Genomic DNA, 15972 nt, shown 5'->3' on the forward strand with positions numbered 1-15972 from the left:
CACCCCTCTACTTCCAGCTTTTTACTGATTAATTGGAAATGAATCTGACCAACTTTTCTGTCCAGGCTGGTTTTGAACTACGATCCTCAGATCTCAGCCATCTATATTAGCTAGGAAGACAGGTGTGAGTCACTGGTACCCAGCACAATGAGGTGAGAATGGACATTTCTCTGACTTCCCTTCTCAAAATGACTATTTCAAAGGGTGGCCAAAAAAAAAAAAAAGCAAAGCTCCAACGCTCATTATGGATAAGGGCAAGAAACATCCTTCCCCTTCCTCCCTTTCATTTGGGGCACTTGCTTCTGCAGCTGCCCCAAGGATGGCATAAAGCCTGTGTGGCTTGCTTAACAAGAGTGAGCGAATGACTACAGTGGATGCAATGTACTTACCGGAGGTCCAGCAGGGCCTGGCTGTCCATCATTGCCCCGAGCTCCCTGTAAGCAAAAAGGGAAAGAAGCAAATCATGTGAAAGGCACCCACAGGTTCAGATGTCTCTCTGCAGCCCACCCTAAGAAAAACAAAGATGGGGAGACTGTGCCCAGTGGCCCTGGACTAGGAGAAGGACAAAGCATAAGCTACAGGAGAGTCCATTGCACGAGCCCTTGTGACATCTGTACAGGTAGATGATCAGTGGGCTGGCTTTCCTGGTTAACAAGCTTAGGTAATTTTCCAACAATGCCAACATTTCCCAAACTTCAGCTGAGACCTCAAATAGCCCTCACTTCATGCCTGCATTATCACTGAGATTTTGAACTGGACAAAAGACAAATGAAATAATAGCTAAGAAGCAGCCCATCTCTGGCATTTAGCTGCCTGTGTACAACAAGCCTTGTTACCCTTCGTGGTTAAGGCTGGGCTGAGAGCTCTATCCATCTTTCCTCTGTGCTCTGATTCAGATAAGCTGCTCTTAAGGTAAACAAACATATTTATGTTTTCCTCCCACCGATACAGAAAGCAGTTCCATGAGGAATCACAACGCCCTAGCTATGGTCCAAGAGCTATGCCTGAGATCTTGCTCAGGCCTGGGAGATTTCACTTTCCAGAGCCAGGAAAATATTGCCAGTTTCTTCTCAATGGGGCTTATGCTTCAAGGCTTCCTTCCATCTGTGGTGAGTACACCCTAGATCCTCTTTCAGGGAACCCATATGATCTAGGAAACTATACCCCAATGCAGGAGCCATCTGTCTGAACACAGCTAGGCCTGGGACCAAATGTAGGAAACCTAGTAGTCTAGGAAGAGACCATTACCCAGCTGAGCCCTGACTACTGGTTTCTGCCCCCCCTCAGCAGGCAAAGAAGGATGCCTTGCACAAGTTCAGTCCATCACTGGATAAGGTCCCTTTGTCCTGACAGAGATTCTCCAGATTTGCAGTCACCCATAAAGCAAGACGAGACTTAACCAAAGAACTGGTAGAGAAACCATCACCCCCCACCCCCATATTCCTGCAGCCTTTCTCTGCTACTTCAGGAAACTGTGTTCTTGGGGAGGCCCTGGAGCATGTTTCTCTCCACGGATTGGCCTACAGAGAGCCAGGCTGGGCGTGTACAGAAGAGAGCTGTCTTGCCCCAGGCCAGCATCTGGCTAATCTGTAGAAGTGCCATGTTTCTTGGCAGACCCAAAGCCCTCTCATCCTCCTTTCACAGAAAGTAAACCTGAAGCAAGGCACTTTGGCAACTCTAGCTGACAAATAAGAGACAACGTCTGCTTGTTGTTTCATTAATCTGCTATAAAGGGGGAAATTTCTGCCAAAGAGATACATGGTCTAAAAGCAGTACCATGGAATGAAATTGATTTCACTTGGCCAGCCTTGAAAGGACCTAAGCTCTGAGCTTAGGAGGCTGGATATAGAAGCAAGACAAAGCATAATCTTTCTAAAAGAGGGTTTTTTATCACATTACTTACCTGACCAGTTACCTACAAGACCTCTCTGTTGTCAAAGGAACCAAGCTAACCACTTCCATGAGGCACCTGGCCCCTCTACTGCCTGCCACTTGTAATTTCCCCTATTAACTAGAAGTCTGCAGAATCAGAGTAGCGTTGGTGTTAAGTTGGTTATCTTTCTGTGCCTCAATTTCCTCTTCTGTAAAATGGGAAGGAGACGAGAACTAACCTATAATCTAGGCATCTGGTTTGTCGATGACTTACCGCAGCACCAGCAGGGCCTGTCCGTCCTCTCTCGCCAGGCAAGCCTCGGGGACCCTGGAATACACACCAGCCCAGCCCAAAGTATGAGTTGCTTCAACAGGGCTCTCTGTGATGACTTCTACCTAAGGCCCTTCCCGGATGCAGAAGGTGAGCCTGCCACACCCAGTAGGCAAAAACAAGCAACTCCTCAAGGTGCTTCCTTCCTGGCCCAGCCACTATGCTCAATGGCAAAGCATGCAGTTTTCTTCCAGGCAGAATCCATGTGTGCTTCCTTGCTACATCTGGGAAATCTGGTTACAGGTATAGCTTGTGTCTTATAATGGAGGACCTCTCCCAAATGTTGAGAATTTTTAAGAACGGAGGCATGCTTAAGTGTGTGACTATTTCTTACTACAAGGAAAAGCTGGTAAAAATCTTATGCCACCTCCCATCTCCTACATTCTTTTTTGGCTCATCATCATCAGATCAGATTGACAATATTGAATATGTACCCTGCAGAAAGGGAGCTTTAATGTTAGTGCAGCTGTCTGACAGGTGTTAGGAACGTAACATGTCTGGTGGCCTTTCTGTATGCAAGTAGCATTCATACTCACCATTGGGCCTGGAGAACCATTTTCACCAGGAGATCCACTTTCTCCCTGTAGTAGCGGGGTGGGGAGGGGGGGTGAAGGAAGCACAGGTCAATGTTCTGGGTTCTAGTCTCTAGAACATCAATTAAAGAATCCACTAAAAAATGGGGGTAATTCAGCTAATATTGACACAATACAACTTTCGTTCTGGAAAGGACAATTTTTCAAACTCTGGGGCCTGCTGTTTATCTGGATGTTCACACACAGGATGTTTTAATATCAGTCTGAAAGCACCTCCATCCTCCATTACCACCTCTTACCTTCACACCTGGGGCACCAGCTTCTCCCTTAGCTCCATCTAAGCCTGGATAACCCTAAGGAACAAGAGAGAGAGCATTCAATAACACTTTGGGGGATCCAAAGAGAAAGGAATACACATGCCTTTAAATGATTCCTCTCCCTTAGACGGCCCTTGCCCTCCCAAAACTCTCATCCATCAGACTTACTCTGTGACCTTTGACACCAGGGAGGCCTGGAGTTCCTGGGAAGCCTCGAGCACCCTGAAATACAAAGGAGAGACACTCAGGGCCACAGTAGGATGGGAGATGAGGGCTGCCTGGAGACCCTACAGAGCTGGCTCACTGGGGCCACCAGAATGGGATGTGCATTCTGGTACCTGGATCCTCATCAAGCCAAACCCAGGCCCACTGCCGGTGCATCCCATAACATGTGCTTTCACAAACACGATTCAAGCATAAAGGCATCAGGATGTGTATGTCAGAGAGAAAGGGGGGTGAGGGAGGAACAGAGAGAGAGAGAGAGAGAGAGAGAGAGAGAGAGAGAGAGAGAGAGAGAGGGAGAGAGAGAATACTTGGACTTGAACTTAGGGCCTGGGAGCTATCACGTTGCTTTTTTTTTTTTTTCTCAATACTAGCCCTCTTCATTTGAGCAACAGCTCCACTTCAGGCTCTTTGTTGGCTAATTGGCGATAAGTCTCATGACCTCTCCTGCTCAGACTGGCTTTGAAACATTATCCTCAGATCTCCAACTCCTGAGTATCTAACATTACAGACATGAGCCACCAGCTTCTGGCAGTACTTTGTTTTCAACTGAACTAATGAATAGTATGAGGTGAATCTGGGAAAGATGTGTCAGTCTAGGAAAAGTAGAGCTTTACCTGAGGGCCAGGAGAGCCTCTTTCACCAGGTTTTCCAGGTTTTCCAGGTTCCCCCTGAAAGGAGAAAGAGATACTTCATTTTCCTCAAAAGATATATTAGCCTAACTGGCCTGCCTTTCTCCACTGGCCTTTCATGGCTTTTCCTACCTGCCTACACCTCTTGGGCATTTCCTATGGATGCCTGCTGTCATGGGTCAGTTTATTCATTTGCAAGCCCTTCAGTCCTCAAAGCCTCTGACTTCCCTGGCAAGCTTTTCTGTCCTCTCCTGGGCTCTGCAGAACACGGTTAGCATGTTCTTGACCTTGAGAGACTTGAATGTCTCATGTAATTCATGCCAACGGCTTGACAAAGCCAACTCCCATCTTTCCACTTTGTTTGCATCCTCCATAGACATCCTGACTCAGGCTGGGCTCTCTTAACTCATTTACAATTGAGATAATGTTGGAGGCATTTGTAAAATGCTTTTTTTCCTCCTCCTCCTCCTCCTCCCCTTCTTCTTTTTCTTCTTCTTCTTCTTCTTCTTCTTCTTCTTCTTCTTCTTCTTCTTCTTCTTCTTCTTTCACTACATCTTTCTGCCTTTGTGGTGGTCTTTCCCCCCTCATTTCTTCATTTTTTTCCTTCCTGGAGCCAATGATATTTCCCTTATTTTTCTTCTCATTGAGGCCCAAATTAGTCCCCAGGGAACTGGCAAGATTAGTCACAAGTGGACACACCATGGCCTCCACCCTGGGGCCTCCCCATGACCCCCTAACCTCCACCTTATCAAACACCCTCTCCAGATTTCTTCTTGTTGACTACTCAGGCACACTTACATCATCACCAGATTTTCCCGCGGGGCCAGGAGGACCACGGGGACCCATAGGACCCTACAAACAAAGGAAGAGAATGTAAGAGAGAGATGGAAGAGGAGACACCTAACAGGGGACAAACCTTGGGGGGAAGGAGTAGTCATTTTAGAAGCCAATGTCCTGATATGATGAAAGATGCAGGGCTCAGGGCAAAGGTACAACTCAGGTCATTGTGGAAGACGGCAGACTGCACACGCCGGGGCAGCTCTCAGACAGGACTGCCATGTCACTTTGGGCTCTCTGCCAGACATTTTCCATAGCTAAAGGGTAACATCTGAATCTCCCTTGAGCTACCTAACTGTGGGAAAGAGCTGGCACACCCAAAGAGAGGAAAGTAGCTGAAGTGGAGGGGACAGTGGGATTGTCATCAGAGCCCCCTCCCCTCCCCAAATTGGAGTAGATTCCTGGATACTTACAGAGACGCCAGGTTCACCAGGCTCGCCGGGGTTCCCTTGAAATCCTTGAGGGCCCTTAAAAATCAAGCAGGAATATCAGGTTGACCCCATCAATGGTGCCAAGATATAGAGGATTTAACTAGTGTCTGCAATACTGAGAAGGAGAAGAGACCCAGTACTTACAGGAGCACCAGCAGGTCCCGGAGGTCCTCGAGGTCCCATAGGGCCCTGTGTTGGAACAGAAGATGAGAATTTTAACCAGACATGCTTTATCAGTAGCCTCCTGCGTACCACTGTCTTCCAACCCCAAGCCCAGACAAAGGACAAAGGAGACACTTTGTGGGAAGGGGGGGCCACTCTGGCTGCTCCCTCTCATTTCCCACTCCTCACACAACCATCTATTTTTATTTATAGGCGCTGTTTAGACCGCGAAGCTGGCCTCCCTTTCTTCTGGACTACGGCCATGTTTACTAAAGTCTGAGTTTCATTTAGCCTGTGCCAAGTCAGAGCTGCAGGACTGAGACTTCCTGCTGGAAGTCTGGTGGACGCTGGGGAACAGTAGTTGCTGTCTACATCCTTCAGTTCTCATTCCAAGAAGAACAGCAATCATCCTTCTAGCACATCAGCTCTATGCATCTCTTCATCCTCATTCTTTAAGTCACTCCAGAGCATCATTAAAACTGGCATCCATCACCATTACAACCCACATATTCTGGGTTAACTAAATGGAAGGCTTACATAACTAAGGGGAACCGCTGCTCTAAGCAATTAGCTGCAAAACAGAGATTGTCAGATTTCTCTGGCTCTGGTAAAGGTCACCTTCTGCCATGTTGGCTGCAAAGAATTGGAGTCTTTTCTTACCATTGGTCCTTGCATTACTCCCATCTGGGCGCCACCAGCCTTCTCATCAAATGCTCCAGCCATCTGGGCAGCAAAGTTCTACAAATTGACCCAACAACATGAGGAAACTGAATAGCCTAAGTCTTCTCTACTTGCTACGAATCTAGATCTGGAGAGAAAGAACTCTTCTCAATGGTCTCTTCCTGTTAGGAACTAGGCAGGCATTGATCAAATCAGCAAGGATGCCTGAAAAATTATTTTGGGTATGGCAGTGGCAGAGTCATTTCCCTGGGAGATGAAGGGTTTTTTGGAGAAGCATAGAGGTGTGTGTGTGTGTGTGTGTGTGTGTGTGTGTGTGTGTGTGTGTAGGCCTGGGCATTGTCCTTTAGCTTTTTCTGCTTATGACTAATTAGCACTCTACTGCTTAAACAATAACTCCACTTCCTTTTTTTTGTAGTTAATTTGAGGTAAGTATCTCTTGGACTTTTCTGCCTGGGCTGGCTTTGAACTTCAATCCTTATATCTCAGCCTCTTGAGTAGCTAGAATTACAGGCATGATCGACCAGCAGCCCAGCTTCTACCTAATTAATTTCATATTCTAAAATATCACCTGCCATTTAATACATAGAGAACCATAACTAAAGCCTCACTATTAAAGGTGTTCTTTGTTCTCTGAGACTTTACTGTCCAGCAAAGGACTAATGTCAACAGTCTTGAAATAATTTAGTAAGAGATGTAGTAGGTGGCTGTGAGCCTATTTAAGAATTTAAAACATAGCAAACATCAAAATGGCCAATCTGCAAGAACTGAGCAATCATATAATTTATTGACTGGTTTGATTCCAAACACGACCAGCCACACACCTTCCCTCAGTGGGACTCTTTCATGAGAATGAATAGTTACTTGGAATGTACTTGGCAAGGACCAAGAATAAATGTCTCCTGAGGACAGTGGTCACTCTTCTTTCAGAGAAATACAAGTGACCAGTCATCCTTTCCTCAAGCCCCTCCACCCATCCGTCAACCACATGGGACAGATGCCAGAAACCCAGGTAACTGAAGACTTTCTTTACAGAACCCAGTGAGTTAAAAAAAATCATCCCTTAACACAACAGCCTTAATATGTGAGTCTACCCAATTATAGGCCTGGGGGCGAAGCCCACGGACAGGCTATATACACACTGTTGGCAGTCCTGGGAGTCAGCCAGGTAAATGCAAGTAGCAATTTTGAAGCCACATTTTTGGAGGGACAGCCAGAAGAAAGGGGGAAGTAAGGACACTTACCCCACCAAGGCCAGGGGGACCAGGAGGGCCTGGAGGGCCAGGGCGCCCAGGATTTCCAGGGGTTCCAGGCTCTCCATCTCTGCCACGAGGTCCAGGTGAACCCTTTGTAGAAAGAGAGGAAGCCATCGTAAGTGTGCGGCAGTGTTTCTGGAAAACCCCTCTGTCCCTACAAGATTCTTAAGGAGGTAGCCAGGCACATGGTTGGGCCATGGAGGACCTGGGAAGTTTACTGAAGTCAAGCAGCATTGAGATCTACTCACTTTTTCTCCTTTGTCACCACGATCACCTCTAGGTCCTTGTTCACCTACAGGTCCCTGAAGGTGAACAACAATGGTGAAATGACAGCGTGTCCACGAGACACTAAATCAGAGAGTTGGGTACAGTAAAGGAGGATGGAGAAATGGATTCCTCCCTTTCTTACCTGAGGTCCAGGAGGTCCTTTAGGTCCTGCGATCTGTGAGAGAGATACAGAAGTTCCCTGTTAAAGCATGTGCACAGGAAATGACCAGTTAGGGCAGCAGGTACACATTGGGAGAGAACAATTTGTACTTACATCCTTGATGTCTCCAGGTTCTCCTTTCTGTCCCTGAAATGTGACATATTCACAGGATTAGACTGAAGAAACACATTCAGCTCCAAGTACAAAACCTTGTCCAGCAACCCTACTATGGAAGCGCCCACTGCCACGGACAGACTCTGATACCCATAAGAAAGAGCTACAGGCTGCATCAGCATCCTACTGCTTCTTTTTTTTTCCAGTCCTGGGGCTTGAACTCAGGGCATAAGCACTGTGCTTGGGCTTTCTCAAAGCTAGACCCCTACCACTTGAGCCATAGACCACTTCCGGCTTTTTCTATGTATGTGGTACTGAGGAATTGAACTGGGGTCTTCATGCATGCTAGGCAAGCACTCTACTGCTAGGCCAAACTTCTGGCCCTCCTCCCCCTACTTCTGAAGAAGAAAATAAAGGCAAAATAAAAGGTCCCCTTACCTTTGGTCCTGGTTTCCCTATAAGAGGAGAGAGGGGGGGAAATAGAAACAATCAGACACCAAAAATGGATAAAGGATGCAACCAAGGAAGGAATAAGACATTTACTATTATTCTACTGAACTCCCTTTGTTGGAGGTATAAGAGTGATGGTGATCTTGGAATTATTGAGGACCCAATGAGAAATGGAGGTGGTCCCAGATTTTGTTATCAAAAGGCAGGAAGAATACATGAGAATAGACTGAAGGCAGGATGAAGAGAAAACGAAGACCTCAAGAAGGAAATTAGCCTTGTGCATGCCCCGCCTCCCAAGAAAACATAGAAGATACAGTGTGCCTCCCTCCCCCAGAGATCAGCAGCTCTTTCCCTACCCAAAGCCCTCCCAGAAGAATAAGGGGCTTAGGAAGTCTTACATTAGAGCAGCATCTCCTTGAAGCAAGCACAAAAAACAGCAGTACACAGGAGTTACCAAAAGCATCACAGTCAGTAAGCCTCTCCCCCAGCCCAGCAGCAAACTCCCACACTGTCCACACTTCCCTGGCATGCGCCCCCCAGAAATGATCTGAGAGTCTGGACAAAGCTAGCCAGTGTTGTGGAAGTGTTTGGGAAAGGCAACTTCTCGCTTCTCTTTTAAACTAGCCTCTCCTAGTTAAATGGAAAGGGAACATTGAGTGGTATCATCTCTGCAGAGAGATGCTACGGAGGGAATCATCTGCATACAGAACCAGCACTGGTTCTCGTGGGAAGTTAACTACCCACCAAAGGGCAGGCAAGTAGGGCTCTTACCCTTCACTACTTGAACTTCTGGAGTCTATATACTTAAATAACCTCCCTTCCTCCCTCCCTCCCTCCCTTCCTTTTGTGGCATAGGTTACACTGTACATAGTAAGGACTTTCTTTGTGCAATTTCCATTCATACATATAATATACTTTGATAATTTGCTTTAATTGGCAGTTGATTCCCAGGGAGGCAAAATCAGTGAGAAAATATTACCAGTGTCCTCCCCATCCCTTCAGCAATAAACCTGGACTCCTCTGATTCTTGGCAGAACTTTTTCTCTACACTGAGGACCACAGATAAACACCTGAAGGTCTTCCATAAAGAAGACGTGGTGTGAATAACAGAGGAGAAATTCACTCATGATTTGGCCAAACAGAGCATTTGATTGCCACTGTGGCTCTAATAATTTTCAGAGGTGATCGTCTCAGAGTAGACACTCTCACAGATGGAATCTCTCTTCCCAGTGCTAGAAGCATCTTTTGGAGGGAAGGGATGGAGAAAGTCACCTCCAGTGCCCCAGACTCTGAGTTTCACCCTGCAAACGAGAAGTAGCCTTTCCTTCCTGTGCTGGCAGCTGGGATCTCATGGATAAGCAGCCCCACTGCTTTGCGGTGGTGACCGCCATCCATGTAAGGGTATTGGCTGCAGCTGCAAGTAATTTATTTATGTTGAACAATAAATAAATAAATTACAACCACTGGCAGTGGCGAGGTCAGCTGGGCAGATGGGGCAGCACTCTCCGAAGGGGATCTCAGGGTTGAGGCAGTCTTTCACATCTTCACAGATTATGTCGTCGCAGAGGACAGTCCCAGTGTCACAGACACAGATCCGGCAGGCCTCGGGCTTCCATACATCTTTATCATTATACCTCTGCCCATTCTGCAAACAGCTGCCAGCCTCCTCTGCACCCAGTGGAGCAGGGGCAGCAGAGAGTGAAGGACAAGCGAGGCAGGAGCCAGAAAGAAAGAAAAAGAGGTTGCCGTCAACTTGACATCATTCAAATGCTGGTGAATGGGGACTTGACCACATAGGAAATATGAAACATAGAAGTTATCTTTCAGAAACATCATTCATTCTTCTTTGTAATCCACAAAATTTATTATATGCCTTGCTGTTCATTCACCAGTAAAACTTTTAACCCGAGGTGAAGAGGAGTTACAGGATTTCATTCTCTATATCCATCTAGCAGGGGGAAGCACTATTGCAAGAGACAGCAAGTTGAAAGGTAAGTGGGAGGAGATGATTCTGAACAGGAACAGAAAAAAGAGAGAGAAGACATGGACTTGGGATGTACCTCAGTGATAGAGCAGTTACTTAGCAAGGCCCTGGGTTCAATCCCCAGCAGGAAGGAGGGAAGGAAGGAAGGAAGGAAGGAAGAGAAGAAGGGAGGGAGGGAGAAAGGAAGAAGGGAAGGAGAAAGAGAATGGAAGGAAGGGAGAGACAAGGAAGGAGCGGAAGAAGGAAGGAATGAAAGAAGGGAGGGACAGAAGGAAGAAAAAAGAAAGCAAGAGAGGAAAGGAGTGAAAAGGGGGGGGGGGGAACAGAGATGCAGTAGCCCAAGAGCAGAGGGTCATTTTACTTTCTTCTAGGAATTGTGAAATTTGCTAACTGCAATTGTCAGCTAACATTCAGAGGGAATGCTGAAAATTCTTCCCACAACAATTAGAATCAAGTCACAGCCAGGTTCCAGAAAAATGAAGACAGAATGGGGAAGGGCAGTGAAATGAGAAGCAATTCCAATTAGGATCTTTTCCCATTCTGTAAAATATGTTAGGACTAGGACCAACCAGGGAAGGGGCAGACCCATTCAAACAACACATGGGGAAGATGACTCCAGAGCCAAGCTGGGACCAAAGACTCAAAGCGCTGACCTCCAGTTGTAGCCCTTCCTCATAGATAGAGGCCAGGCACCCTAATCTGGAAGGCAGGAAGCCTTAATGCCTGATCAGGACTAAGACTGGCCAGTCTGGCCTCTTAGAATGCAGACTTAGAGGAAGCAGGGACCGGTCCCTCTCCACAGCGCCATGCTGTCTGGAATTCCTGCTGCAGATGAAACCTGTGCTGACAAGGGCTCTTCTCAGAGCGCCAAGGGCTGAAGAGCCCACACCACGTGCTAGGGAGCGCCCAGAGCTGTTTTTCTCATCAAAATCCCCAAAGCAATGGCAACAGTAGATGAATAATAGCAGAGCAACAGACCCACTGGGCGTGGACTGAAAATCGGGCCTGCCCATTGCTCTTTAAAGAGAGTGAAAAATCTAAAGATAAACCTTTTTAAGGTTTCTTTTCCTTTTCCTTTTCAGACTGGAAGAATCCATTTATTCTTTAAACAAAATACATCATGACGAAGGTGTGTGTGGTGGGGTGGGGTGGAATAGTGGGGTCCCAGGGAAAATATCGAAGTTACTGCGACACACCCACCGCCAAAATTGCTGGAGGTGTGGAATGCAGGCAATGGGAAGGTAAAAAAAAGGGGGGGATGCGTGAGTTAATGGTGTCCAGTGTGGACTTGAGAAGAGCTACTCTCACCCAAGAGGGCCTCCGTAGTGAGTGTGAGCTTGGCTGGCTGATTTTTAGCTACGGTTCTGGACTCAACTCATCAGCAGACACAGGAAGAGTTTTTTAAAAAAACAAGTGCGATTAAGCCGGTCACGGGTGTCTCCTGCCTGTCATCTTAGTTACTCAAGAGGCTGAGATCTGAAGATCATAGCTTCAAGCCAGCCTGGCAGGAAAAAATAATCCGTTGATACTCTTATCTCGAATTAATCATCAAAATGCCAGAAATGGAGCAGTGGCTCCAGGGCTAGCCCTAAGTGGGGGGGGGGGGAGTCAGGGGCAGCTCCCAGGCCTTGGGTTCCAGCCCCAGCTCCAAGGCCTTAAATTCAAGCCCCAGAATTGGCATGCGCGCGCGCGCGCACACACACACACACTCACACACATTCACACACACACACCCCACAGTGGAATTAAATGACTGCCCCCGAGAGGAGCCGTAACTAGATCCCCTAGGTGCGGACCGGGGAGACCACCCCCCCCCCCCGCCGCACCCCTCATGACTGGCTCAGGAGAAGGGCTGCAGATAGCATCCCGGCGCGCCCGATCCGGTTCCCCCCATTACCGCCGCGCTGCATAAGTGACTCTTTGTGGCAGGCCAATTAAAAAGCTACCTCTTTCGGGGAACTGTTTTTGCTTCGTCGCCGCTTCTCCTAGGGCTGGAGCCCGGGAGGTAGCGGCTGGCGGGCGTGGGGTGAAGGGGGGAGGGCGCATTGTGGGAGAGGGTGTCAGGGAGTCCGGGGGAACCCACTGGACCTCGCCTCTCATGAATGGGGCTTTTCTAGAGCTCATACAGAGCTCGATTCACAGGTCTCCGCTAGGAACCCGTTTAAATAAATACGGGCAGGGTTTCAACCCCATCTGGAAGCCATCGCTGCCAATCTCCCAACGCAAACAAAGGAGGATTGAGGTCTCCCCCCCCCCCTCACCAGCCGGGGCATTTTCGGAGGCGAAGGCTGCGAAATGCAGATGTGGGTCAAAGATGTGGGCCAAGAAGTTTCTCAAACTCGTGGAAAGATGGGGAGGAGGGGAGTGGTGGACTCCAGGTTTCTGACATTCCAGAGGTCCACGCAGCCTGCGCCCACCCCCTCCCCCCTTCGCGTCACCACTTTGAGTCCACCGACCCTGGGCGGGGGTTTGGGGATGGCTACGTCTATGGAATCGGATGAACCAGGGGCACAAAGTGCAGGAGGAGGAGGGGGTGCTGGGGACGGAGTGAACGGTCTGGGGTTCCAAAAGCTGTGGAATTCACTCCTTGCCAAGAAAGAAATATGTCTTAGTGAGAACTCTCTGCCACTGAAGTGAGCGCTCTGATATCAGATGGGGAATTTGGGTACATTATTTTAGTCATCCAGCTAATTCCACTACTCACTCAGAGATAGCTTTTGGGGGAGGGGCTGTATTTGAAAAAAAAAAAATTTGGTCCAAAATATAGTCAGTCAGAATCCAAAGGCCAGAAAACACAACTTTCTTAATGCGCTTCCTTGGCCGGCGCGGTCCGTCTCCGGCCCCCGAGGCCCGCCCGGCAGCTGGTGCGCCCCGAGCGGCCGCCCTGCCCCCACCGGGGTCAGCGGGGTAATGAACGGAAAGCCCGCCAGGGCCTTCCGCCTGCAGACCATCTCCACCGACAGCCTGGTGGCAGGCACGCACTTTCTAAGACAGAAAGACCTGATTCCCAGTTCCTGCGATTTCCCCCCCCCCCCGCTGCCAAAAAGAAAAAGTTTCACCTGCGATTGATTTACAATCTGTAATATACAAAGACAGGGCTGGAATCTTAGCCTTCGGAAACGTGCCCAAACACGTGGAAAAAAATGCTCTCTACCTAATACACTTTCCAGGCTTCGTTTTGTCCTGAATATAATCCCAGACGGGTGCACTTTACCAAAAGAGGAGGTGAAAAGGTGCGGTCTGAAAAGCCTTTGGACCAGACTGTGAAAGGGCCATTTCTATGTTCTATATTCCGATGAAACAGTGACAGCAAATCCACTCTTTGGGTCCCTTCTCCTGACACACACACACACACACACACACACACACACACACACACGGAGTCTGGCTCAGTGAGATCCCAAAACTTAGCATAGTAACTCACTGAAGTCCCATGGGGGATTTGAGGCAGGTCTCCTGGAGACGTTTTCACCTTTCCGAAGCTCTCTCCTATATGGGAAATCTCTACAGCCTCTCCTGGACCAGCCAGGAGAGGGAGGGAATTCAAGACGGCGATCGAGTCCTGCAGCGCCTCTTGGGAGCTTTTCTTTGTGGCCTCAGATTTCAGTCCACCAGTATCAAAAGTTAAGACAAAAGGACAAACTCCCCCCCCCCCCGCACTTTGATCCCCGCAGCCTTTGACTCCCGGGATGAGGCTGCAAGACATTTACTCTCGGATGCGTCTCCCAGGGCCAGGACCTTGTTTGGCCTGGCTCTAAATACTTGGGCCAGGCGAGCTGTGCGTTTGTGAGCCTAATTATTAAAGCTGGTGGGGGGGGGGGCAATGTGCGTTTACATCGATGCGCAAGCCTCCCGGATCCGACCCTTTGCAAGTTCAATATTCCTGCTCGGCTCCCCAGAGGACTGCAGCGGCGACCTGCCGGGAGGACGCTGGGACCCAAGCCCCGCACTCGCAGAACTCGGCTCGGTGAGCTTTGCGGACCCTGCAACTAAGCCTCTGCGCGACGACTCTGGGAGCCAGGCTAAGGGACCCACGGGCTCCGGAGCCGAGCAAGCTGGGCAGGAGAAGGAGGAAGAAGAGAAGGAAGGATGCGCTGGAGGGAAGCAGGCAGGGGTGGGGGGAGGGAGGGAGGCTACTTACGGACATCCTGGCCCTGACACCGTAGGACAGCGGCGACCAGCAGCGTCAGCAGCACCAGCGATCGGGGAGCCCCGAGGCGGATCATGGTTCACCGCGGGGCCTGGCAGAGCCGGGGCCCGGGCGAAGCGCAGCGAGGGCGGCAAGAGCACGGCGCGGGTCCGGGTCTCTACCGCGCCCTCATGCAGGAGGCCCTCGGAGCAGGAGGAGGAAGCGGGAGACCCGGCAGCCCAGCAGCGCTCTGCGTCCTCTCCCGCTAGCCGCGCTCGTTATATGCGCCCCGCTCATCCCCCGCGGCTGGCCAACTCGCCCAAACCGCGGGCCGCCCCCCAGCCCCCCGCGGGGCTGTAACCTGAGACCCCGCCCCCGAGCTGCCTGGGCCCGGCCAGTGCCCGCACCTGCCGGGACCAGACGCCCCCCCCCAGCCCGCCCCGCCCCGTCGAGAGCCATGCTGCCCGCCCCCCACCCCGAGTGTGCCTTAGTGGCCTGATCGGGCGGGGCGCAAAAACGGCCCAGGCCCCCCCCTCCGCCCCACGCACTGCCCCTTCCAACCACAGGCGGGAGGAGGGGGTCCTCTGAGCTCTGCCGGAGTCGGAGGGGCGGGAGGGAGTGTTTGCCGAGGCTCAGACCTCCAGTCCTAAACCCAGGATGGAAAACGGGGGCGGGGGGGGGCGGGAGGAGGGACAGAGGAGGGGAGTAGAAGGGAAGCAATGTGAAGGAGTAGCCAGGGGAGATGGGCACCAAATCGGACGCTTGGAGATGGTGACATGGAAGTTAGCTGGAGTCCTCCATCTCCAGGACTCTCTAGCTGGGCCAGGTTTAGGGAAGGTAGGGGGTGTCTCTACCTGTCTTCTAGCCCCTGCCTCAAGTATCTAGGCCGTGGACTCCCACCTAGGGGTTCGGAGCAACAGTCCTCACACCCCTCCGCCTCTAACTAGGCGCTGAAAGGGCCCCTTCTGGACCTGAGCCCACCGCCAGAAAGGGCTGGTGTGTCTCTGCACAGAGGGAGACCTGTGAAAAGGTGGGGGGGGGGGGGCAGGCCCTGGGAAGGGATTGAAGGAACCGCAGAGGACTTTGGAAGCCCAGACAACTGTGCAAGCTGCCCAAGGATTGGGGGGGGAGGACACACAACTGTCTCGTTCCAGTCTCAGACGCAGTGTCTGCCCTTACTGGCTGGGGTCCGGGAGTGGGGAGGGAGGTGTTGGGGGGGACTGGGTGCTGCTAGCCCTGGGTAGAACAACTAGCCAAGGATGACTGGTTTCTGGGAGGCCCTGGCTAGGGAGGTAGGAGGCTACTCCAACTGGACCAAGTTCTGTGAGCTCAGGGTGAAGGGCCAGAATTTCCTAGTTGGTCCCCAGGCCTTCTGCTTCCTCCTCCTCCACCCCTCATCTTCTCCCTCCTACACCTTACCCCAAATTGCCTTCTTCCTAGGGCTCAGACTAACTCTTCCCTGGCTTTCTTGATACCCATGAAGAAAAAATAAATAAATAAATAAATATATATATATATATATTCAACTAGACTTTCTCAGAAACAAAGTGATCCCCCCAAGAACGTTAGGCAATATGAAACTCAGAATATACAGCTT

At 50.0% G+C, this 15972-nt stretch overlaps 1 protein-coding gene across 1 annotated transcript in view; it reads right to left on the bottom strand.

The window, feature by feature from the left end:
* Window positions 1–14472, bottom strand: part of Col2a1 (collagen type II alpha 1 chain) — a 32405-nt gene extending 17933 nt beyond the window's left edge. Inside the window, exons 1-17 of the mRNA XM_090355580.1 lie at window positions 14388–14472; window positions 9724–9930; window positions 8251–8267; window positions 7813–7845; window positions 7681–7713; window positions 7520–7573; window positions 7260–7361; window positions 5998–6075; window positions 5320–5364; window positions 5158–5211; window positions 4706–4759; window positions 3893–3946; window positions 3222–3275; window positions 3036–3089; window positions 2740–2784; window positions 2147–2200; window positions 390–434 (exon numbers count right to left, since the gene is read on the bottom strand). Of these exons, the coding sequence (XP_090211706.1) occupies window positions 390–434; window positions 2147–2200; window positions 2740–2784; window positions 3036–3089; window positions 3222–3275; window positions 3893–3946; window positions 4706–4759; window positions 5158–5211; window positions 5320–5364; window positions 5998–6075; window positions 7260–7361; window positions 7520–7573; window positions 7681–7713; window positions 7813–7845; window positions 8251–8267; window positions 9724–9930; window positions 14388–14472 (1068 nt within the window). The remainder of the gene's footprint in view (window positions 1–389; window positions 435–2146; window positions 2201–2739; window positions 2785–3035; window positions 3090–3221; window positions 3276–3892; window positions 3947–4705; window positions 4760–5157; window positions 5212–5319; window positions 5365–5997; window positions 6076–7259; window positions 7362–7519; window positions 7574–7680; window positions 7714–7812; window positions 7846–8250; window positions 8268–9723; window positions 9931–14387) is intronic.
* Window positions 14473–15972: the final 1500 nt, after the last annotated feature.

This window comes from Megascapheus bottae, chromosome 2 (assembly GCF_031878675.1).
Source record: "Megascapheus bottae isolate mThoBot1 chromosome 2, mThoBot2.hap1, whole genome shotgun sequence".
Classification (NCBI taxonomy): domain Eukaryota; kingdom Metazoa; phylum Chordata; class Mammalia; order Rodentia; family Geomyidae; genus Megascapheus; species Megascapheus bottae.